A 24,099-nucleotide genomic window follows, 5' to 3' on the forward strand; every position below is an offset into this window, starting at 1 on the left:
GTGTGTGTGTGTGTGTGTGTGTGTGTTTGTGCGCACGTGTGTGTCTTCCATCTGCCTTTTGATCTCCTCCAGACAAAGAGGGCAGTGTTCACTCTCTCTGCTATGACCTCCAGAATACGGCGGATGTGGGTGAAGTTACTAAAGCAGGCGATCCAGAATAACACGCAGTGAGTCTGACTTTACCTTTAATGTAGTAAATAGCAACACCACACTATAAAAAATACTCCATGGCAAGTCCTACATTAGTATAGAAATAGTATGTATTATAATTTATATTGCTGATGCCTTAATAAAAACGTCATATTTTTATAAATCCATCAAGTGTTTTGTATGTAAGGCCATGTAAATGTAGTGGAGTAAAAAGTACCTAAACTCTGTACTTAAGTACAATATTTGTGAAAAAAGTACTTACTTTCCACCAATACTTGGAAACTACTGTGTACAATAATCATAACTTACTCATGACAAACAATTTAGTGCCACACATAAAATACAGATTGTAGTAATGTAGAAGATAAAACAGAGAAAAAGGAAAGGGGTTAAGAGACGCAAGGGTCAAAGGCAGTGGACAATTCATAGTTGACCAACAAGCTACTGCTACTATAAAGACACATTATATTAAATAATGTGTGTGCCTGTGTCAGTTTACACACAGACTTCACTGGCCATGTACCTTGGCTTTTCATGGGTCCTATGTCTTCTGTAATAGAACCAACATAGTAGGTCTACCTATAGGAAATAACATAGGAAACAAGATAAATAAATGACAGATTATGAGTAGTGATAATATTATTTGTTCATATTACTGCAAAATATACAAAATTCCTGAATGTAATTCATTAAAAATGAGTCACATAGACGTGAAAATTCCTGAACACTGTGAAGAAATGCAGACGAAGTGACTGGGTGGTCTGTCTGCAGTGAACCCCCTCTATCATCTTTCTTCTGATGTGTAACCCTACTCTCCTTCTCTCTCCCTCATTCTGACCTCAGCCAATCAGACACCGGCAGCGAGAAAGAGAACTCCCTCTCCCGGAGACCGTCGTCATGCCAACCACTCGCTCGGTTCACCAGCAAAGACTCTGGCTATGAACCTACCACTTCCACCTCCACCACCACCACAGCTGCAAACTCCCATCAGGCTGACCGCCACCACCAAACTGTAAACGGGCATCTGGACGCTGACTTATCTCCAGCCAGTCAGAGAGGAGAAGGGGAGGGCTGGGACCGCGAGCAAGCGAAGCGATTAGAGGAGCGGAACAAGTGGTTTGAGGAGGGAGTGCCCTTCAGTGAGATGGGCAGCAGGTGGGACTCAATGGAGCTGAAAAAGGGGAGTGTACCTGTGCCTGTCATCGAAACCATGGACTCAGTGGTCAACAGGAAGTGGGCAGAGTTCGAAACGCTGTCATTCGGGGACATGAGTGCGCAGTCTCTCATTGGTGCCCAGGCCGATCAGTCAAGCACCCCACAGGCATCACAGTCACTAGTTAGCTCCCAGACTTATCACTCGAGCCGTGAGGATGCTGAACACTCTGTCAATGGTTCACAAGCTGATTTAACAAGCTCAAAGGGGGCTCCTCCATCTATAAATGATGCACAAACTATTCAAACAAATACAGCTGAAGCCCTTCAAAAGGAGGTAAGAAGGAACTTAAAGTCACTCCATTAAATAATTACAAAAGTAATGGGTAGAAACACTAGTAAGACATTCCTTTAAAGTCTTTTCAATGCAAGGAAATTATGATGTTATCCCCCCAAACATTTTCTGCAAATCTTTCTCCCAGGCCCACTCTCTTCGAAAGCAAGTGGAGAGCATTAAGAGAGAGCGTGCAGCCATGGGCTTTGAGGTGGACAGCCCATGTGGCCCTGGGGCCCCCTGTAGAGCCAGACTAGAGGCCATGGAAGTAGCCCATCGGAACGCACTGCAGGAGCTGCAAGAGAAACACGAGAGGGAGATCAGGCAGCTGGAGGAGCAGAGAGACAAGATGCTGCAGGAGGAGAACCAGGCAGCTGCTAATGGTAAGTCAGAAAGTAGTATTAAGCAACAGGAGCTGAGGAGATACAGTTTAACATGATTCAAGTTAGGTTAAGGGTTTGTTTCTTCTTAGCAGATGCTTTTATTATACTTACACTATCACGTTTTTGAGTTTGAAAGTTCATTATTGACCCTTCTTGGCAGTAAATATCTAAGGACGAGAGCTACAAGATGTGGCTGTAATCTGTTGAACTCTTGCTAAGAATTTTTTTCTAACAATAATATTTTTGAATTTTACATCACAATTCCCTACAAGAACAACTTTTACATTACCCTGTCATACCATAAGATTTTATTTCTGATTCTTTTACCTCACAATCCTAGAAATCTGTACTATAGCCTTAAATCCACTTGTGTTCCTGCTACTATCACTTCTATAAATTGTTAGAAACTCTTAATAAACAAAAATTTTTGTAAGTATTATTAGTTAAATATCTGGTTTTACATATCTGGGGAATGTGATAGTGAAGGAAAAAGTACTCAGATCTTTTACTTAAGTAAATATAGTAGTATCACAGTGTAGAAATATAGTCTTGCATGTTAAAGTCACACGTTCAAAATTTTACTTGAGTAAAAAGTATTATCAAAATATACGAGTTATAATTAATGATGTATTAATGCATACATTACTTATGTATACTTTAATGTTGCAGCTGGGAAAGGTTGAGTTTATTTCAACAACTTTATATACTAATAGGTAGTTTGATCTATAATAATACACCATAATGTATTTATTGATTATACTGTATTATTAACTCTGAATCTACAAAGTACTGGAACGAGTAACTAAAGCTGCCAAATAAAAGTATAGAGAAGAGTAAAGAGTAAAAGGTACTATGGTTCCCTCTGAAATGTAGTGGGCTAGAAGTATAAAGTAGCATGACACTGAACCAGTTAAGTAACTTACAACTGCCTCAAAACTGCACTTGAATACAATACTTAAGTAATTGTACTTAATGTAGTTATTTTCCACCACTGGACTGCGATTTATGTATTGACTGTATTATGTTATGACTGTATTTTAAAAAAATCCTGCAGAGAAGTTACATTTTGAGTTAGAAAGCATGTAACCCTAACCCTACTTTGGGAATGGCATGCAGGACTTTGAGTATTAACTAATACATTTTTCATATTTTTCATTTGATATGTAAAGTTAAATGTCAAGTGAAAGTTAAACTGTAGAAAATAGTTAATAAAGGCAGGACACATATAGAGAAACCCCAGATGCTTCCAAGTGAAAAAGATGATTTTACCTGAAATGTTACCCTCAGGGAGGTGTTATAAATAAGTATTAGCCACTGCATTTTTGTACTTTATTGTATTAACTGTATGTATTTTAGAATAATTCTGTTTATAGATGATATGTTCTTGATGTCTGTCCTCCATTAACTTCTTGTGTTAAAGTTAAATCTGTGTAGTGAAGCCAAAGATAATTTTCCACAATGTGGACAATTAAGTTCTTACATGTAACTAATTAGCCAACTGTTAATCAAAGCTATGGAGGCGCTGAGAGCAGCTCACAGAGAGGAGGTGCAGAGAGAGGTGGAGAAGGCCAGGAGGTTGTCTGGAGGCGCTGCACACGTGGATACTTCATACAGAGGGCACATGTAAGTCTATTACAGGCACTTTGTCATCATGCTGAGAGCATTCTCCATCTCACAGGCTCTCGCTGCAGGCTTAAGATGTTCTACACTCGACCATGACCCCTTGCATGATAATTTAGCACATTATAATTTACTCCACAAGTCATGTGTGTTGTGTGTGTGTCAGGCCCCAGGCGGATGTCTTGCACAGTGAGTTAGATGTGCTGTCAGAACGCTACTCTCAGAGGTGCCTGGAGCTGAGCCGCACTGAGCAGAGCAGCAAGAGCCGGGAGACGGAGCTCGGCCACAAGGAGAGAGAGCTGGAGCAGCTCCGAAGAGAGAACCAGGTTTATATACAGTACATGCCTGATATGATTCTGTTTTAAAACAATACCATGCCACTTTATTGATTAATATAATTGCCATCAGATTCTGTTTTTTGTTTCTTTTAGGGTTACATTAAGAAAGAAATATAAGCTACAACATTAATAAGCATGCTGGGTCACAATATTTCTTCATAACATAGTCTGAGCTTAACGTTCTCTTTCATTCAGGAGCTTAAGGCCAAACTGGCAGAAGAGATCAGCCGCATGCGTTATTTCATCACAGGGCAGAGGTCGGACATGGTGTCTCCTGGCAGGGCCGAGCACACTGCGTCAGAAGTAGAGGTATTGATAGAAATCAACTTCAATGTTTGTGACCTAATTAGATCATACGCAATCTCAACTCATGTGAAAGTAGGTGATACTAAAGCATCTTATACTCTTGGTGCAGCTCAGCCCAGTTTCATTTATTGCACCTGATTAAATAACCTGAAAATTGACTTTACTGTCATCATAGGGAAGCAAAAGGCAACATTTGACTTATGTGCTGTGGGATGTCTTTATCACTTTAATAAAACAGATTGACCACAGTATTTTTACTGTTTGGTCTCATATCCCCAGTAATGGCTCCCTGTAGCAGCACTGTCACACCTTCCTTCTGTTTTTTCCTGGTGGCCTCATTTGTCTTGAGCATCTGTGGTTGGTCACATTCTGGTGCAGCAGATGCTGCCACCTACTGTCTGAAATACAGTGTGCATGTTTCAGAATAACAATCTACATCACTTGTGCTGCAATTAAAAAGTTATCTCTAAACATCCTGGCATCCCAATCTGATTCAAATTCAAATATCTATTTAGACCTGCAATGATTAGCTGATTAATTGTTTATTTAATCGACAGAAAATGAATTGGCAACTATTTTTATAACTGATAAATCATTTAAGTCATTTATCAAGAGAAAATGTCAAAATATTCTGTTTCTAGCATCTCCAATGTGGCACTGTGCTGCTTTTCACTGTTTTGTTATATTGTAAATATACCTAAATATCTGGGTTTGGATTGTTGGTCTGGCAAAACAAGTGATTAGAAAACATCCCCTTCAGTTTATGATGAGCATTTTTCCACTATTTTCTAACAAATTCTGAGGCTTACAGAATCAACAATATCCTTTAAATCACGTCTTAAACCCTTTTTAAGGTTTCATCCTTTTTATCTTGTTATTTTACTTCATTCTCTGTATTTAAAGTGGCATAGTTGTACTTAATTTAACTGTATTGCCTTAATTTTCCCACGTATGTTATAAGTTTGGAAAAGTGCCTTATCAGTAAAGTTTATTATTTTTTTATTCATTATTCATGTGGTAAAACTAATTGGTCACATTTTACATCTTTTAGATACTGCTAAGAGCAAAAGACAATGAGCTGCAGTATCTTAAAAAAGAAATAATCTGTCTGCAGAGAGAAGTGCAGTCTCTCAACAAGGTATGTTTTATGATCTGACTTCTCACATTATACAAATGATCGAAAATAATACACTCCTACATGTTGTACATTTGCAATTGCTTGACTTTGATGTGTCCACCATATTTGTCTCAACCCTGACTGTAGGAGAAAGAAGCAGCTTATGAGCGTTACAAGGAGGCATATGTAGAGCTGAGTGACATGAAGGGTCGTAGCCAGCTGGAGATGGGCTCCCTCAACGAACACTTGAGACTGGCCAACGCTGCACTTCAGGAGGGAGCAAGACATACCTGACTAATGAGGATAACCGTTTTAAATTTACATGGAAAATCAAAGACAGCAAGCCAATATAAAATATAAGAAAATAAAACAACAACATCATTATACTACAATAATGTGTGTTGCTATGACTGGATATGACTTGTAAGAGTCAGAATAAGAATTATGGAACTATTGTGTACTTGTAAACCACCATGCAAAGACTATTAAGATTAAATAACAAGTGTTTTCCACATGTAATTTATTGAGTTGAATGAGTTGACAGACACAAACATGCAAACAAGAGTGAGGCTATAATTAGCAGTTTTGACAGCCTCACATGATATGAGATTTCTTAAATGGTTCCAATGAAAACAAGATAAGTAGCAGAGGAAGGAGATGGGTGGAGGTAGAGGGATGTCTTTGGAAGTCAAAGTGCCCCATCTCCCCCATTGTCCCCGTGCTGGCTGGTATGCTCTCAGTCAGTATTGCAAAGCACCCTGTGGATGTAAATAAAAAAAAATGTCATCAGTTTTCAGCTGTTACCAGTTGTCATCCCTGCAAACATGCCACAAACTACACCCTTTCAACGCATAAGATCGTGCATAAAAAGGTCCAAGCCACAGTGTCTAAAGGTTAAATAAGGTGTGGCTAATGTACACTGTGATTTTACCATTCATTTTCTTTGGTAAGCTCAGTCATCGTCGTCGTCATCCTCAGGGACAAAGATGTCATGTTCCTCCAAAAGAGCGGCAAAGTTCTTGCTGATCAGAGTTCCAACATACAGGAAAGGCACCACCACCACTGTCATACGGATAAGACCAAATGGTGTCTGGAAAACATGAGGATGAAATGTGACATCAAAATTAAGGATTGATTCAAGTGCAGACCCAAGAACTGTCCAGATGACCAATCATAAAATCAGTCCCCATCTCTTCTTGCTATACAGTATTTCAGTCTAGATTTAAGATCATGGGCAACGCAATGCAAAGCAAAGCAGAGAAAGGATGCTGGTGGATCATCTAGATGACAGGCATTGGGTGTAACAAAGCCTAAATCTGTCAGCAGTAGGCTATGTGAAACATTTCACAGGTTGGGTACTGCATTTACCTACCACTTCAAAGTGTTTCTGATTGAAAATGCTTTGAAATAAAGTATATCATTATTGTACATATATATAGCTTTATGGGGGGGCTGCTTTTGAAGAGGGCACCTGCCAAAATGTAGTTTAAAAACCTTCATTATCTCAGTGCATATTAATAATAAAAGTGTAACATCAAGTTAACCAATACTAATTTTTGGACATGGTAGACCTGAAAGCAGAAAAATCTGCAGAGAGTGGGAGGTGTGTGGGAGTGATAACGGGCCCGGTGCCTAATCTTTGCCTCTGGCCCCACGCAGGTTATTACAGCCATTAGTCCAGCGATTGTTAAACTGTTTTGGACAACTTTTTTAAATTTGGCCTTTAGGAAGATTTTTTCTGTTTTCTCCAATCATACAATAGTCTGAGAAAATGTAGAGGCTAATGTGGATTTTTTCCGTTTGGTCGTAGATATTGGGGGATGTTTGTAAATTAACGAGTTGATCATTGATATCGAATGTAGGGTTATTTTAGTCGCACAGTACAACAAAAATTAAAAAATATAGACTTGTGTTCCCCTGATATGAACATAAATCCTTCATTTTCCTCTAACAGTGTGACCTTTCTTGCCTTGCCAACAACGCACAGCAGGGTGTGTAGTGTTTAGGTCAAGTTGTTACTCGCTAAACAAAGCAGTCATTTACCCGATCATCTGATTACACAATATTTCCACTGACAACATAAAACTGTCCACCTATAACAAAATCGTAAAAAGATATGTATACGTTGTAGGAACTTCCTGAGAGTGCCCCATCGTTCGTGTAAACACACGTTTCATTGGTTGATTTGACTGGCTCAGCGAGTTCCTACCTTCCTATTGGCCACAGCTGGTGTCAATTCAGAACTAAGCCCCGCCCATGCAGTTGCCTAATTTCTGGTCGGTTTTTTCGTCGGTAACTGTGGCAGAAAAAAACTCACTTTATCCGGTTTCGGTAGGATTGCCCCCGAAGGCGTCGATACTGCAGTTCGGATTGGAGTCGTCCTGGGTATGTTTGATGCTTTCAAGCCAGTGTTACGGCTCATTATCGCCGTTTTTCTGGTGGAAAGTCGCAGCGGGAGCCGCAGTATACTCGTCGCCATTTCTTCCGGTATATGTGACTGACAGGGAGGGAGGGACTTGGATGATTTATCATGGGCGTGTGGGTGTTGACGTTTGGACACTAATAGTTATCAAAAATTTGGACGCAAAAGATAATTTATCTGGTGTACACTGCTATATATTTATAGATATTTGTGCGAGTGAAGTATTCATTTATATGATGTCACCAACTGCTGTTTTTTATTTTTCAAATAAAAAAATGTGTATATGTTTAACAAGTCAGGATCTTCAACTAATGATATTTAAGTCCATTTGTTTAAGTTAATTTCAAGTGTCGAATTAAATCATTTAATAAAATAATGTTGGAGCCAGGAAAGATATCATCACTGATATAGACTACTCAAAATAACTGAGAGTAATCACAGTGAAAATGAATAAATTAAGTTTTACCATCTCTAAATTGAAAAGAAATCACATTAAATAGTCCATATCTAAATATTTTCTACACCTCCATTTTAAGCCTAACCGATGTGAAATCTCTAGTATACTGCTTTAACTTGATTAGGCCTACAGTATTTAGTGCAGTAAATGTGACAGTTCAAACAAAACATTTCTGAACTGTCTGTTGCTGCCTGGTTTATTCCATATATCAAACATATCTCCGATAGAATTGCTCATATAGTATACCAGTTAGTCTCCATGAGATTTCATGTAATGTAATTTTCCATTTTCCACATTAGTAATTGTCGCTTTTGGTGTGATCAGGACTGTAACTGGGAACACTTAAGTCATGATCTCACTATTCTTTTCTGGGAACTTGAGGGTTAGAAGTTCACATTCTACGATTAAAAACTTCCACATGGTGAATATTTAATCAGCTAATTTAAGTGTGTCTAAACTAATTATATGTAAATATGAGTATTTTAAAGCCAGCCCAAATCGTTATAATATTATTAAAAATAAAGCGTCATGCTTTGGAAACACGATTCACTCGCTATTATGTTTGTTATTCAAGACATTTATGTAAAAATTCATATTCATTTATTCAATTTTTATCTTCACAGTGAGGTGTAACGTTACGACACCGACCAGCGCGCGAGACCGACTGCAGCACTTCCTCGAGGCGGAGAAACGGGGGCGCGCTCCGCATGGACGCGCACGGACGGGAAGTGGAGAGACGGAAGAAAGGACGTTGAATAAACTTGCCAACTTCTATCTGACTGGCTAGAAATACAGTCGGAGACTATGTTACAGCACAATTGGCGTTTGATTTCGATATAAATTTTGCCGGCTAGCCAAACGCCCTGTCTGTATTCAGTCACCGCTGTCTCTACTCGACCAGCGGACTCCAGCAGTTTTCAAACAGACTTGCTCAACCGACCCGGAGCCGTCCAACGTTATAAAGTCACATTTATCTGCTAGTAAAGTGGTACTACAACCAGTAAATTGTACTGACGAGACACACAACTAACTCGCTGGCTCAGCGGGACTCCGGCTTTTTCTCCTTGTGGGAAAAGTTGTCCGCGGTGGTGGTGGCGGAGGAGCCGCGGACGAGGCCTGCAGTTGAGGAGGCTGCGTGTGTGAGGACCGCAGCTGGCGAATAGTAACTCACACGGCGTTATTTAGCTAAACATCCAGACAAACATGTCGGCCCAGGCGCAGATGCGAGCGATGCTTGACCAGCTCATGGGGACGGGGAGAGACGGTGAGCTGGGCTTGCCTTGGTTGAGATCAGCGTTTGATTAAAACCAGGGCAGGAGTTTTGAGTTGTTGCTAGCATTAGCCGGGGCGAGCTAACCAGTCTGCCACACAGGGAGGCATGCTTTAGAAACCAAGCTAGCTCACATGAGGATAGCCAGCCGGCTAGCTACCTGTTGTCTTTGAGTTTACATGACAAGTTCCGGTGTTATGAATATCTCATATAAAACCTATCTTGCTAACATTTTAACATTTTACTTGATCACGGTCAGTGTGCTCGTTTCTTCGTGGCTCCGTTTCTTCCCACCAGATGTTGTCATTTTATCTGAGTCTATCCACAGCTAACTTTAAGCTTTACTGGTGAGGTTAGAGATGTATGACGCATTCATTACAAGTCTGACTCTGGGAAACAGCGATTTAGTATGTATCATTTTTTAGTCTGGAGTCTGGCTCGCTTAAAACGAGATTAAACGTCCTAACTCGTGTGTGTACTGTTCTGGTTTTCTTTTTACAGGAGACACCATGCGGCAGAGAATCAAATTCACAGATGAGCGGGTCTGCAAAAGTCACCTTTTGGATTCATGTCCTCACGACATTCTGTCAGGCACCGTGAGTATCATGTTTACACATATACTCCTGTACACAGAGAGCATTATCTTGTATCATGCAGTCATAAAGGGCAAAGACATTTTATTTTATTGGTTCTGTGTCCACTCCAGCACATTGGAAATGATACAGCAACTATATGGTGAAAGTACTGTATTCAACCTCTTTTATACAATTGTTTGTGTACATTATGATTTCAGGACCATGTTGCAAGCCAGTAACTGTAAATATACAGACAAAGCTACTAAGAGGTTACTTTTCATCTGCCCATCATCCAAATATTTCACTGTCTTCAGGTTGAATTGAAGGCAAAAAGCCCTGAAGGCAAAAAGGGAGTATAGCTGCAGTACAGGCCTTATCTAGCATCACAAGGAATGGTACCAAATGTCAGCTGATCTTTTGCATCATAGACTTCAGCCAGATTTTCACTGTTTAGGACTGAATGTAACTTTTAGCTTGTCTAATTACTTTCTGTTCCCTCAAACCGCTGAATTAATAAGGCTACAGTTTTCACACAGTTCATGCTTATAAAATCTGAGAATCATCAGTTGAACCTCAAAAGCACGATTTAATTTCAAATTCAATATGCCGAAGTACAAAGCCAACACAGATATGTGCTGCTGTCTCAATACTTTAGGGCTGATGTGATGCCATGTAAAGTGCTCAAGAACATGGCTGCATTTTAACATTCAGGAGTTATTAGCTCAACAGATCTCAAGATGAGTGAAGTGACAAAGCAACAAAACATAATGCATTGGTGTCTGATTCGTGCAGAGAATGGACCTGGGAGAGTGTATGAAAGTCCATGACCTGGCCCTAAGAGCAGACTACGAGATTGCCTCCAAGGAGCAGGAGTACTTTTTTGAACTTGATGTGAGTACAATCACTCCTTAGACCATACTGAAAGGAAAGCTGTCTCAGTGATGTAAACCCTAGACGTGGGTGGACATCCATCACATTCACATTAACACCTCCCCTGATGTCCTGATGCTTCCTGCCTAAACAGCTGACTGTGGGAGGGGATTTAATGTTATGAAGCAGGTCACATCAGACTAGTTACTAGTCTAAGGACCAATGGTGTCGTATGCTTTAAAGGTTGCAAATATGTCTGTGATAAACTTATTATAATATTCAGCTATATAAATAAAATTGACCTGACTTGAATAAGTGAGACACACACTGGCTTTGTTATTGTTATTGTTTCATCTCCAAGAATATCAGAGTTTGGTTTAAGTGGTGCTGTGGAGCTGTGATTGACTGCCTAAGAAGTTGGAGGTCTAATTTTAAGGATGGTTGAAAGCGTGGTGTAATAATGGGCAGACGTGTCTGACGGTGATTAGTATAAATACAGCAGATAAACTTTATTGGTATGCACTTCATAGCAGGCACAGACTAAACGGTAATGTGTGGATCATTCAATATATTGTAACATTGTTAAGAACTCTTCTATCTTAAGTAAGATGAAATTCTAAAGAGTTTGTTATTTGAGAGAGTTTTACAAAAAGAGAAGAAAAATATGCATTTACATCAGATTTTTTGGGGCTATAAAAGTATTGTTTTAGCTACATATTCGTTTTATCTGCCATAAGGCATAGTGTATATTTTACACTTACAAAAACCCATGTATGCCATGTGCTTTCTTTCAGGCTGCTGAACACCTTCAGTCTTTTATTGCAGACTGTGACCGTAGGACTGAGCTGGCCAAGAAAAGACTTGCTGAGACGCAGGATGAGATCAGTGCTGAAGTGGCTGCAAAGGTGAAAAACTCACACCGCTTTCACAGTTAGTGGGATTAAGATAAAAAGACACAGACAGACTTGGAGGTTAAAAAAAGAGACAAACAACTATTTGAATGAACTCAATAACAAATAAATATGATTAAAGAAATTAGAAAGGTAACATTAAAAAAAGCTACATACAGTATATACATTACAGTATCATAGACTATAGTGTAGACTAATTGAATTGTGCAAATATTTGTGTGAAAGAAATCCAGAAGTGCTAACTGTGGCAGCCATTTCTATAAGTATATGGTACATGTTTGAATAATAAGTATACATATACATATAATATATATATATATATATATAAAGTAAGTATAATATACAGTACATAGTAATATAATTAAGTATATAATGCACTATCTGATCATTTATAATCAAGGACATGGTGCAGGTGTATTATTGTTAAGTGCTGTGTTCTTAACAGATGATAATTAATGTCCTTTTGAAATTGGAAATTGACCCCAACTGTTGATCAAGAGTCTGTGGAAAGTAGCATTCTTTATTTCTTAGTGCTCATTAACTTGTCTCTGTTTCTTCTGCCATGAAAAGGCTGAACGTGTCCACGAGCTGAACGAAGAGATTGGGAAGCTGCTGGCCCGGGCAGAGCAGCTTGGAGGTGAAGGAAACGTAGATGAAGCCCAGCAGCTACTGGAAAAGGTGGAGAAGACCCGGGCCTTAAAGAAAGAGGCAGAGGTCAGAAATTGAATCATTGCTTTGTTGTGACAAGTTTATTGTGTTAGAATAGATACAATTGTTTTTACTTATGTGTCACCTGCCAGAACAGAGGTATTAAGTTTCTCTCAGTGGAGGCTTAATATGGTTTATAAAGCATTTTTAGAATTTGGTTCATGGTAAACTTTACCATACATCCCTGGTCAAATACTTGCATCTCTCTCTTCTTACAATTGGAAAATTATAGAATCAGAGAGGAAAAGCTATTAATTCATCATCTATAACTTGTGTATTTTGAGTTAAGAATGCATTGAGTTGCGTCAGAGTACCAAGCTGTCCTCCAACAATAGCCTATACCAAGTCTGTCATGTATCATAACGGAGCCTTGCATCACGAAAAGAGTTTGAATTGTTAGTGTAATTTACTCCTGCTCCTTTGTGCTTAAACCGTTGTTCCTGCAGGACGTGTACAGAAACTCGATGCCAGCATCCAGCTTTCAACAACAAAAACTACGGGTGTGCGAGGTGTGCTCAGCTTACCTGGGTCTCCACGACAATGATCGTCGGCTAGCCGATCACTTTGGGGGCAAACTGCACCTCGGCTTCATTCAAATCCGTGAGAAGCTTGAAAAGCTAAGGGTAAGGGATGCACTGGAGCTAACACATACTGCATGACTGTTGATCAGTAAGACCCATGAAGTGCACTGATCCGTTGAGTAGAAATTTGCAGTTGCGTATGTTCACATACAAGTATTTTTCACTTGTGCTGTACTTTTCTTTTTAAACAGAAAGCAGTTATAGAGAAACAAGAACGAATGCGAGTGAGAAGACGAGAGGAACGCGAGAGAGAAGATGAAAGGGAGCGACAGTGGGAGATGGAGCGGGAGCGAGAGAGAGAGCGGGAACGAGAGCGAGAATGGGAGAGAGAACGAGAAAGAGAGAGGGAACGTAGGAGGTAAGAATTTTTTCTTTCTTACATTTCGTATGCAGGAAAAATGTGTCATCTGAAGACTGAAACTTTCTGATTTTTCCTTTTCTTAGGTCAAGATCTAGAAGTGGAGATCGTTACAGGTATGTTTGATTAGTTTGTCTTGGTCAGAGATGTATGAAGAAACAAAAATTTCACACAATAAACATACTTGTGGTGCGGCATGGTGCTGTAGCTGTGTGTTGAATGTACTTACAACTTATCGGACATTAAATATTTGTACATATTCCACACGAGGTTGGCATGTAGTGGTTTTGCTGTTGTGCAGGGATTTTGAGTCAGCGTCCATTGTTGGGTTCATTGTGTGCCATGATATTATTCACAATACAGTGTATTATATGAAGTCGTTTTAGCATTACACAGTATTATCTCAAGGAGTGTAATGGTATACAAAGCCAGTTGTGATACAGCACTGTTGATATATTGTAAAAATTGTGAGATATATCTTTCAAATATTTGTGACTGGTAATAAAGTAAACATGAATTGTAACAGCACAGGTTAAATACACTTTTTCGATTTGATGAGGCTGCTATTCAGTGTTATACTTAAAGTAATAAAAGTAGATTACCACCTCTGCTTCAGCATAAAAGCTTTATCTGAGAATCTCTAGCTTACTTCTTTTTTCACATTAAAAAAAAAACAAAAAAAACCTGAAACCTAAAAATCTATCTTTTTGTAATAATTTATTTATCTAGGGATGGAGGCAGTTCATCTTCCCATCATTCAAGACGCCATCACTCCTCTCGTTCAAGAGAAGAAGGTGGGGAGCGGGATCGAGAGAGAGAGAGGAAACACCGACACAAGGACAGACATCGCTCACGCTCACACTCTCACAGGCACAAAAAGAAGAGGTGAGGCTTTTATCCTTCACTGAAACCTACATACAGCATCATTAGGACAGGAGTACTGCTGCGAGAGTGCCCATCCTTAACTAATTTAGATAGGTCATTCAGCTACACAGTTCAAAACATGTAAGCAATGATCACACATCAGCACATCACCTCACATTCAGCACACATGGACCTAGCTAATGGAGGCAAAGTCAACAGGAAGTTGACAAACAACAAGTGGTGAAGTCAGAAGTCTCATCGGATGTAAATGTTTGAATTAAATTTTGTTGACTTGTGAAGAAGTTCACCTGATATCCAAAGCAAAATGGAATTGGCTCAAGCACGACTCTGTTCAGTTACTTATAAATGTATTAAGTGCTGAAACATTTAGTCTATTAATGAGTTAGTCAATCAAGGTGTACTGTAATCGATTATTTATTCGAGTCAGTTTTCAAGCAAAAAGTTGTTACAGCCACTGACAACCATCCAAGAATTAAATGTATAACCATAGCTATTAATGTTGGATGTAGAAATGTAGGGATATTATCTTACAAAATGTCTTGTCCCAGTCCTTCATTATGATTTGATTTACATTCAAAGCCACTGTAAAATACTCTGTGAACACACATCTGTGACCACATTATAACAGTATTACTGCGCTCAACAAAGTGTTTCAAGTGTTTGGAATGTTGACTTGCTGTCTCTGCAATATTACTGGCTCCCAAACTCCAAGAGAAGAAGCTGGAGCGATATCCCTGCACAATTTAAAAACGCACCTGTCCAGAGTCAAACACCACTGTACCAGCAAAGAGGAGTGCTAACACTACTTCAACAATTGCACAGTTAATGGCAATATCAAGATAAATGTTAATAATCACCCCAGTCTTTAAGCATGCTTTTCACTGCACCTGTGTTATGCTGCATCTGTATGTTGCTTGGCAACCATTCTGCTAAATGTCACTGAAGCGCTACATTGCTTGGTGCAAGAGTATTTTTTTTTTCTCCAGTAAATATATATCAAAATTATAAATAATTGCTAAGTTATTGCATTTTTTGTTGCTGTTTAATAAACTGTTAATGATGAAATGTCCAATTGAATTATCACTGGTTACACCCAGCTAGTCTGACTTGCAGACATTAAGAATGTGGACCACATTTCAGAAACAATTGTTGAACTAAAATAAAGTGCATCATGTCCTCGTCTCATGCCGTGTGTGTTTTTCATGTTTGTTTTTTTTTGTTTGTTTTTCTTAAATCTGTGGCTGGTTGTTTTTCCTCAGATCCTCTAGAGAGAGATCAACGCACACCCGCGACAGAGAGCGCTCGTTGTCCCAGGAGAGATGGAGAGAGAATGCGGCAGATGGATGCCGTGAGGACAGGGCGGAGTGCGGAGAATGGGAGGACAGGGAGAGGTCCACCTCCCCGGACACGGCCAGGGGAAGGGAACGAGAAAGATCCCTGTCGTTTGAGCGGGACCGACGCTCCAGCTCTGAGGAGCGAGAGTCTGGGGAGATATGAACAGGGGGGGATGCCTCCAAAGTCTTTGATTTGGATATATTGTTTAGTAAAAGGAGCATGGAGAGATGAGAGTGAGTTGGTGCGGGTGTGTGTGTGTGTGTTGGCTTTGTATGTGTGCTAGAACTGGGACATGTACATTAGAGCAGGGGTGAATGGTGAAAACTTTACAAGGGGATGAACAGGTTCAGCGGTGGCAGTCAAGGAAACATGCAAAGCAACTTTTATAAAACTGTGAGGCTAGAGTGACCTGGAACCAGTACAGTCATATTTTCACACCATCTTGTCGATCTATGTACAGTTGACGGTGATGAGAGGTGACTGAGCGAAGAGTCAGAAGCCCTGCTTAAAGTCTGTTTTTATTTTACTCACACAAAGTGCTGTTATTTTTTTATCATTAGTTGGACATTTTGTGTTATTACTGTTATCCTGTTCCATTATTGGTTTCAGTAGCTGTGGATTTATTCATACGGGTGGGACTCATTAATGTGGCATAACCCTCGCAGTGATGTTTGAAATGAGCTGTGAGTGACTGAAGGCACTACTGATGTTTGTCTTTCATTTGCTGCCTTCAAGCCATAACAATCTCATTTGGGAAATCTGATACACATCCTTGAGCCTGACTTTAATTCATGATACAATGGTGAGGCCCTAAAATAAACTTAATTGTTCCCCTAAAAGAAGCCCCCACATATTTCCACTCATTTCCTGACATATGAAGGCATATAGATGATGTGCATAGTTACATACTGACAGTTAAAGGCCCAGGGACTTGTGTCCTGCTTGCTGTGATACAATCTGGATGTACAGGGAGGGATTTACTTTCCTGTGCCACCATAGAGTGAATAAAATTTTCTGCTTCCATTCAAACACAATGTCTTCTGTTTATGCATACAGCTTGATCAAGACAAGCATTATATATTATTTGTGACATTCATTTGTCATTTTATTAGTTACACTTGAATAACCTGACATAATACAACTGTTTGTTCTATAAAGTCTACTGTAATGATGCCTATAATTTTAAAGTTTTTTGACACTGTCAGAGGTTAGTTAAATTATATTTTAACAATGAGGTCATAGTTAGTGATATGTTATGAAGTGGTAAGATTCTGCCCCCTTGTGTATGTAAATAGATAGGATCATAGGATCTCCTTTAACTCTTGACCTCAGAAATAAATAATTAATTTTACACATTTCTCACAATGTCACCAAAAACTGAACATTATGAGGTTCATAAAGGTAGATGTTCTGGATGGGCTGTTGCACTGGTATTAGACTGTACAGGTTTATCTAATGAAGCCACTGAGTGGACATACACATATAAAGAAATATTTCAAAGAGGTATATATATATATACATATATGTACTTTTTTCTTTTCTATGTAGCCTGTTGACTCTGGCATTTATCACTAGTACTAAAAGTATTTTTTTTATGACATTCATGGAAACATTCATAAAGCTATTTGCTTTATGAAAAAACGCCCCAATCAGATCAGAAAACTGATTTTACTGTAGAATTCATGGCTCATGATGATTTGTACCCCCAAAAGTCTGAGTCCTTACATTAGACACCTGCTGTAATGAAATATTGTGTTATCAAGAACCAGTTTTGGAGGACGTATTTGGTTACTGTACCAATACCACACTGTAAAAATACTATTTTAAGTAAAAGTCCTGCATTGAAAAAGCTACTTAAGTAAAAGTATTATCAGGAAAATTTACTTAAAATATGAAAAGTAAAGGTACTTGATGAAGAGAAGTGCCCCCTTTGAATGTGTTTGTAAATTCTGAAAATCACAATTACCGAGAGCCCAAACTGCCACCTTCACCTTCTTTTGTCCAACCAACAGTTCAAACCTCAAAATTTAAAATACATTTAATTAATAGAACTATTAACGTGACAGGCAGAAAATCCTAACATTTTAGAAGCAGGAATCTTGAAATTTCTGGCACCTTTGCATGAAAAATTACTTTAAAAGAATTTCTGTCAGTTGACTGAGATGTCAGGTAGTTTCATTCATTAAAAAAATCACAATGCTTTATAAGCAAAAATCCTTATTTGTAAACTAACTAGGAAGAGGTTGGATAAAAAGGACAATGTTCCCCTCTTCGGAGGAGAAGTAGAGGGTTGCATGAAAAAATACCTCACATTTGTATTTTAAGTACATTACTTTCAGTACATATACTTAGTTGATAACAGCATTTTACGGACAAAGTACAGTCTGTGCTTGGGGCAAATCATGACCAGTGAGGTGCAGGACACGTGGCAGCCTGTAGGTGGCAGAAGATAACCGGTCATGAAGTGAGTACGTCATGACGTCAGACGCACATTCGGAAAAGAAGCGCGAGTGAAGATGGCCTGAGCAGTCTCCACACTGTGTTTATGAAGTTTACGAAACTGAGACTGTTTTAAGTGTTTTATTTTTTAAATCAGGATGTCGTTGCTGAAACCCTTCAGTAAGCTGCCTGGTTTGAACACAGCGAACATCTTGGTGAGTCAGTGTTTCATTAGCGTTTACTGTGAACCGCCACAGAGCCTAACCGCTGTGTGAATAAATATTTGTGTTTTAAAGTCACTTAGGTTATCTCAGTCTTCAGTTTAGACGGTTACAATTACACTTACGCGGAAAAATCGGGTTGCTTTATCCTTATACCTTATACTTAGCCTTATCCGTGAACTGTTATGTAACTATTTTACTGTTCTGGACTGAGTAGATACTTTACTCTTATAAAAACAAAGCATATGTATATTACTTGCCGTCCTCTTAAATGTATATACTACCTGACAAAATAATGTACTCAAATTTAAAAAACGTTCGTTGAACACGAAGCTAACCCCGACACAGCAGTTCAAAACAATATGTTCCGTGATAAAGTGGTTACCAACCTGGGTGTATTGCTTTATTTGAAGTTGTCAGATGTTGAAAAAGTTGGGAACCACTGCCCTAATCATATGGTGTGTGTCACAGAAGAATAGTATCTTGTTGTAATCGAGAGATATTTCAAAATGTATGAAACTGACCAAAAATCTATTTTGACCCTGGATATTTGTGTGACACGCAGTGAAAGTTGCCATCATGGAGTGCAGGAAGAAATGTACTCCATTAACATATAGTGTGAACAGTGTATTATTTTCATTAAGGTGGTGGAGTCCAATACCACAATGTAACAGATAGTCAAATGTACTGCTTTCAATATTTTACTCAACAATGGAAGATATGACAAAAAGAAAATGTATTTTAAAAGTGGCTTCTTTCAGAGTGTTACATTATTGATGTGTTAATGTATGTACAATGTTCAGTGATGTCTGACTACTTTTCTATTTATATCAATACATTATATTTATTTAAAGTGTATGCTGTCAGATGAAATCAAAAATTATTTTGATTGCTCACAATGTAAATACTATGGAATTGTACAGAAGCTCTGTAAATGAGTAAATATAGACTACTGTGTTGGGTCATGTTTTAAAATGCATCAAACAGATTCAAAAGCATACTTTTGTACTTCTGTTATGGCTGTGAGTAATGTTGTAGAGTGTTATCATCAGGTTTTGTGATGACCCTGAGTGTTTTCTCCTCCAGCTAGTGGAAAGTGAGGAGCAGTTTCAGCAGAATTTAGCAGATACTCTGGTGGAGGAGACCGCTGTCACCGTGAATGTGTGAGTATTGCTCTGTCCTGTTAAACTCCTGAAGTCAGCTCTCTGACGCAGGAAACTGTCATTAGACACACAAGTGGAAACACAATCTGCATTTCTCTTTTTATATTATTTATTTTTAACCAGTACAACTGTACCACTTTTATTTAGTAACGATTGACTTTTGATAACGCAACAGTTGGTGAACATATTGTCTCTTTACATTCTTTCTTTAGTTTATATCTACTGTATAATTAGCAAACATATGTTGCATGCATTAATTTTTTAACTCCAGACTGTTCACCACTGTGTTCATTGTATATTAGAGTTATCGTAATTAACTGTTTCCAACTGGTAAATGATGTTCACATCAAGTGATAAATACAAACGGGAAACGCTGAAAGATCCGCTGTCCGTCTTGGTACTTAAAGGTATAATATGTAACTTTTCCACATTAAAATATCTAAAAATCACTAAACCTACTGTATGTTATATATTTTGTTGAGTTGTGTACTTACATTATCCCAAATGTTTCCAATAATTTTCAGACCTAAAGAAAGCTGTAATTTTCATCAAGGTCATTTTTACACATCTTTACAATACGTTTTTTAGATCTTGGTCGTTTTCAACTATGTATTTTAACCAGTTGAAGGATTTTCGTCATTGGATGTGTGGATCTTAAGCTATCAGAGAAACAGTCCAAGCAAAGACCCTGCATGACGCCTAGTTGCATTGAGGAAACACTGACTTTTAATATGAAACTGCTCTATTCAGTGTTTTTACCATTTATAATCTCCTGGTCCATTTTGTTTTGGAGAGGAGCAGACTTCTGCAGATAATTCAGCTCTTGGTAAAAACCTCCTGAATGATTGACACTGAAGGAATCTTAAACGGGAGAAGCTTACTGCAATTATGGCAATGGTGGTGAAGACAACAACTCCCACAATCCCACGCTGCGTCATATTGTCACCAAACTCCGTCTTTTCTTATTGTTTTCAATGAGAGACCTCTAGCAGCATTAGTTACCTTCTGTGCATTGTATACAGTATAGTGTAATATTGTCAATGTGCAGTATTTTAAAGCTCGTTCAACCTTCTTGAGTTGTCTAATGACATGAACGCTTGCAAGTTGTAAACATGCGTATCCTTCCCATCTCTACCATTCATCTCAACTGCTGTCAACATAGCATTACAGACTGTTTGGCACATATCAGTGACCATGTTCAGCCTGACAACAAGCATGTCTATTGTACCATTCAGGAGACTAGCCAAGAGTCTCCCTCTGCCCATGGAGAACGAGGAGAGTCGTCCAAGAATAGACCTGGTGGTGTTCATCATCAACCTGACCTCAGAGCTCAGGTAACCCTCAAATCCTTAGCCTAAAATATCTGCTCTGTATTGTAGATTCAGTTTGCCTGAAAGGAACTCTACTTGTGTGTTGTCTGTTAACAAGCCTCTTGCAAAGCCATATATATTAACCACAGCTCATCTGTGATTGAATTATTAGAGAAACTCAACTGCATGGCATCCACTTCTTTGCTATCTAGAACTATCCAGTATTTCTTAATTACTCTGGCAAGTCTTCAAATCATAACATGGTTTTTTTCCCTCTTTTTATCTTGTTGCCAACACAGACTTTAAAACCCATCCGCAGATGTTTACTCTGGTATTAAACTGGAAGACTGTTTCATGATTATGTAGAAAAGGGCTACTGACTTCTGTAGCATGGCTTTGTCTACATATTATGTTTACTGTGATATCCAAGTATGAATAAATTATTGCAGCATTATAATCATTGATAGTGTGACATTAATTATTTTGTTTTGTGATAGTTTTCGATCAGCAGAAGCTTCCCTGAAATATTTGGACCCTGGATATTTCCTTGGAAAAGTCTGCTTCATGGTCACTAATGGTATGGCAATGAGTTAAATCCTGTAAGTATTTGTTTTCAATCCTGAAGGAGGAAAAAGTAGCAGTACAAGGATGAAATGGAGAGAAAATGATCTAAGATGGCTCATTTTTTAGAATTTATAAACCTTATTCTTCCTCATAATTTTGGAAAATTACCAAGTCTTAGTTTGACCTTTTCTGTGTGTCTCTCTCCGCCTGGCTGTCGTCTTATATATTCATATTTTTCTGTCTTTTGTAGCTCGTAACGCTTCAGTCCCCACAGAGCGTCTGGATGCTGTCAGAAAACTGGCTGCATCACTCCATTGCCCCCTGCTGTTTGCAGAGGATCAGGTTTGCATCAACTCTTGTCACAAACATTGAGGATGGTTTAAATTTAAGACGTAATTTCAGAGACAAACACATGTAGCAGTGAAATGTGGCTAGAGGGTGCGCACTAGGTTTTAGCTATTGATTGATTTCATGTAATAATGTCAGCTATATAATGTTTTGGTTCCTTATTGCAGGATGTAGTGAGACCTTACATGTCTACAGACTAAAAGTGGGATTGTTGACAAATGCAAATGACCGGGGTGTTTTTGTAGAGTTTGAGTCAGGACCATCAGATCTGTTGTGAACACCGTCCCCACTGCTAGCTACAGAGGCTATAGGAGAAGGCTCATTAGCCGTGTCTCAATTCAGGGGCCATATCCTTCAAAGGAAGCAGTCTACGAAGATGAGGCCTTTGTAACCATCGTCGACCGCGAAGGCTGAACTGAAATGAGACATCTCATCTACAGAAGATTTTCTCTTTATCCTTGACGCTGTTTTATTTGCTGACTTATTCTGACTTAGTGATTCCATAATGATTCATCACTGGCGTGCAATGAAACATGGGATAGAAAAACTAAGGATGCATGTCATTTGAAACATTTGAAAGAGCCATGAAAATTGGACAGCCTTGTTGCACAGCTGTGACGCAATCGGTCTTTGAACCCACCTTCGAAGGATGCAGCCCTTGAATTGAGACTTAGCTATTGCGTCATCGTTTTTGTTTTTTGCCTGGAAACCAGACCAATCTGCGAGGATATGTGTATTCACTCTCGCAGAGACAGATTTTCTTCCATCCTGAGACAGATTGGGCAAGTCTCAAACATCTATCTCTGGGGTGGTTTAAATACGATGACTGACAGAGGAGCGCTGCTGAAGCGTTTTTGTTAAAAACCAAGCTGGCTGCCACTGATGTGGAGACACCTGCTGAATCTATCACGACAGTATTAACCAAACCGGATGGTACATTTTCTCTAAAAGATGAACAAACAACTGCACTCACTGCGTTTGTTGATAAGGAAGATGTGTTTTCCATTCTACTGACAGAATTTGGTAAAAGTTGAATTTCCCAGCTGTCCTGAGCCTGTGCTACACCTACACCTACATCTATTCAGTTATGTCTAGTTGAATTTTGGTCTGCGACTGTTGATAATGTCACTCGAATCGAAAATACACTGAGAGTTTCATTTTCCCATTTGCAAATGCAAATTGGTCTGGCGATGCCAAGCTAGTCGATTTCAGCAATAGCACTTTAATGAACTTGAATGAATTAATCTTTTTAAATTGGTTAATCCATCCATCCATTTTCTGCCACTTATGCATGTCTAGGTTGTGTTAACTTAATTATATCATTACAAATTGTTGTTATATACTGCTGCAAAGCACTGAACAAGACTGTGATGCAATAGTAAATTATTCTAGGGCATTTTTGGATTATGTAGCCCAATGTTTCTGCTGTTAGGGAACAATTTAACACCAAATGTTTCTACTGTGTGTTTTTTCTGTTCCTTTTTAAAAGAGGTCCTGTGTAATGTTCCTCCCCTGTAGACTCCAGATGGTGTGACCAATGCTGCAGAGAGGCTGCTGACCATCCTTAAGGTGGCAGCCGGTCTTGTTCCCATGACTACTGCTCTCTACCTGTCCAACCTGACTCGATGCACCCTTCCTCCAGACATCGACCAGCCGAGCTTTGATTAGCTCCTGTGACTGTGATCATCCCTGATTTTGTCATGTATATATTTATTCGTAGTGGTGTACTGCAACTGTTGACACATAGCAATCAGATTAGTATGGTATTTCTTTGTTATTCATTTTACATTACATGTTTCTGCTTGGGCTTCTAGCTGCTGGGTTCATTTGTTTGTTTTTTTTACTGAAGTGCACATCATTATGACTAGAACCTAATTCCATACTACCATTTTGAAGTGTCTTTTAAAATAAAATAATAATAAATCACAATTACCGAGCTCTCTGCTTAGTTATTGACAGTTCTCATTACTGTTCACGAAACATTTTAACTGATTAGCATATAGCAACAATAAATGTCTGTTTTTTCTGTACAATTCATTAGTCAGAGTCATTAGACTCTAAACTCCTGGTTCACTCACAGGTGATTCTAATCAGTTTGGCTGATTAGACCTTTTCTTAGGACTGTGTAGGTGTGTACAGTCTGAGCTTGATTGACATCTCCCTCACTCTCCTGTTTGCTTTGTTACACCTGAGAGGGCGGGACAAGTTAACACCTTTTATAGTTTATTATTAATTTAGTTGGTCTGATCACTAATCACTGTAAACACCTGTGTGTGCGCAGT

The 24,099-nt window shown here is 38.9% G+C and overlaps 4 protein-coding genes across 4 annotated transcripts; 3 read left to right on the top strand and 1 right to left on the bottom strand.

The window, feature by feature from the left end:
* The first annotated feature begins 55 nt into the window (after positions 1-55).
* LOC111664487 (TRIO and F-actin-binding protein-like) lies at positions 56-6,192 on the top strand. The gene is made up of 8 exons (XM_023419074.2): positions 56-167; positions 994-1,639; positions 1,785-2,019; positions 3,531-3,642; positions 3,806-3,965; positions 4,173-4,286; positions 5,335-5,421; positions 5,548-6,192. Exons 1-8 carry the CDS (start codon positions 103-105, stop codon positions 5,692-5,694), a joined length of 1,566 nt encoding a protein of 521 aa, XP_023274842.1. The 5' UTR covers positions 56-102; the 3' UTR covers positions 5,695-6,192.
* Positions 5,904-7,902, bottom strand: smdt1b (single-pass membrane protein with aspartate-rich tail 1b). The gene is made up of 3 exons (XM_023419075.2): positions 7,718-7,902; positions 6,332-6,490; positions 5,904-6,158 (listed from the first exon to the last, which is right to left on the bottom strand). The coding sequence occupies exons 1-2, from the start codon at positions 7,877-7,879 to the stop codon at positions 6,353-6,355; spliced, it is 300 nt and encodes a 99-aa protein (XP_023274843.1). The 5' UTR covers positions 7,880-7,902; the 3' UTR covers positions 5,904-6,158; positions 6,332-6,352.
* Positions 7,903-8,955: 1,053 nt separating this feature from the next.
* On the top strand, positions 8,956-16,806 carry LOC111664559 (putative RNA-binding protein Luc7-like 1). Its single transcript, XM_023419214.2, has 10 exons — positions 8,956-9,543; positions 10,051-10,145; positions 10,917-11,015; positions 11,789-11,899; positions 12,476-12,619; positions 13,060-13,236; positions 13,386-13,552; positions 13,639-13,668; positions 14,282-14,437; positions 15,697-16,806. Exons 1-10 carry the CDS (start codon positions 9,483-9,485, stop codon positions 15,932-15,934), a joined length of 1,278 nt encoding a protein of 425 aa, XP_023274982.1. The 5' UTR covers positions 8,956-9,482; the 3' UTR covers positions 15,935-16,806.
* A 1,452-nt stretch (positions 16,807-18,258) lies between these two features.
* On the top strand, positions 18,259-23,746 carry cenpm (centromere protein M). The gene is made up of 6 exons (XM_023419102.2): positions 18,259-18,426; positions 19,519-19,595; positions 20,831-20,929; positions 21,403-21,482; positions 21,720-21,811; positions 23,336-23,746. The coding sequence occupies exons 1-6, from the start codon at positions 18,370-18,372 to the stop codon at positions 23,483-23,485; spliced, it is 555 nt and encodes a 184-aa protein (XP_023274870.1). The 5' UTR covers positions 18,259-18,369; the 3' UTR covers positions 23,486-23,746.
* The last annotated feature ends 353 nt before the right edge of the window (positions 23,747-24,099 follow it).

Source organism: Seriola lalandi, unplaced genomic scaffold, assembly GCF_002814215.2.
Source record: "Seriola lalandi dorsalis isolate HSWRI2012SDOR001 ecotype SW California unplaced genomic scaffold, Sedor1 jcf7180002054591, whole genome shotgun sequence".
Taxonomy (NCBI): Eukaryota; Metazoa; Chordata; class Actinopteri; order Carangiformes; family Carangidae; genus Seriola; species Seriola lalandi.

What these genes read in the sequence shown, in the direction of transcription:
- LOC111664559 (XM_023419214.2), top strand. Translation starts at nt 9,483, where the DNA reads ATGTCGGCCCAGGCGCAGATGCGAGCGATGCTTGACCAGCTCATGGGG. An exon ending in GTGCTGAAGTGGCTGCAAAG is followed by an intron (nt 11,900 to 12,475) that starts GTGAAAAACTCA and finishes TGCCATGAAAAG; the next exon opens with GCTGAACGTGTCCACGAGCT. An exon ending in AGAAGCTTGAAAAGCTAAGG is followed by an intron (nt 13,237 to 13,385) that starts GTAAGGGATGCA and finishes CTTTTTAAACAG; the next exon opens with AAAGCAGTTATAGAGAAACA.
- cenpm (XM_023419102.2), top strand. Translation starts at nt 18,370, where the DNA reads ATGTCGTTGCTGAAACCCTTCAGTAAGCTGCCTGGTTTGAACACAGCG. An exon ending in ACCGCTGTCACCGTGAATGT is followed by an intron (nt 19,596 to 20,830) that starts GTGAGTATTGCT and finishes TGTACCATTCAG; the next exon opens with GAGACTAGCCAAGAGTCTCC. An exon ending in AACCTGACCTCAGAGCTCAG is followed by an intron (nt 20,930 to 21,402) that starts GTAACCCTCAAA and finishes GTTTTGTGATAG; the next exon opens with TTTTCGATCAGCAGAAGCTT.
- LOC111664487 (XM_023419074.2), top strand. Translation starts at nt 103, where the DNA reads ATGACCTCCAGAATACGGCGGATGTGGGTGAAGTTACTAAAGCAGGCG. An exon ending in GCGATCCAGAATAACACGCA is followed by an intron (nt 168 to 993) that starts GTGAGTCTGACT and finishes TTCTGACCTCAG; the next exon opens with CCAATCAGACACCGGCAGCG. An exon ending in AGCTCCGAAGAGAGAACCAG is followed by an intron (nt 3,966 to 4,172) that starts GTTTATATACAG and finishes TCTTTCATTCAG; the next exon opens with GAGCTTAAGGCCAAACTGGC.
- smdt1b (XM_023419075.2), bottom strand. Translation starts at nt 7,879, where the DNA reads ATGGCGACGAGTATACTGCGGCTCCCGCTGCGACTTTCCACCAGAAAA. An exon ending in TCCTACCGAAACCGGATAAA is followed by an intron (nt 6,491 to 7,717) that starts GTGAGTTTTTTT and finishes CATGTTTTCCAG; the next exon opens with ACACCATTTGGTCTTATCCG.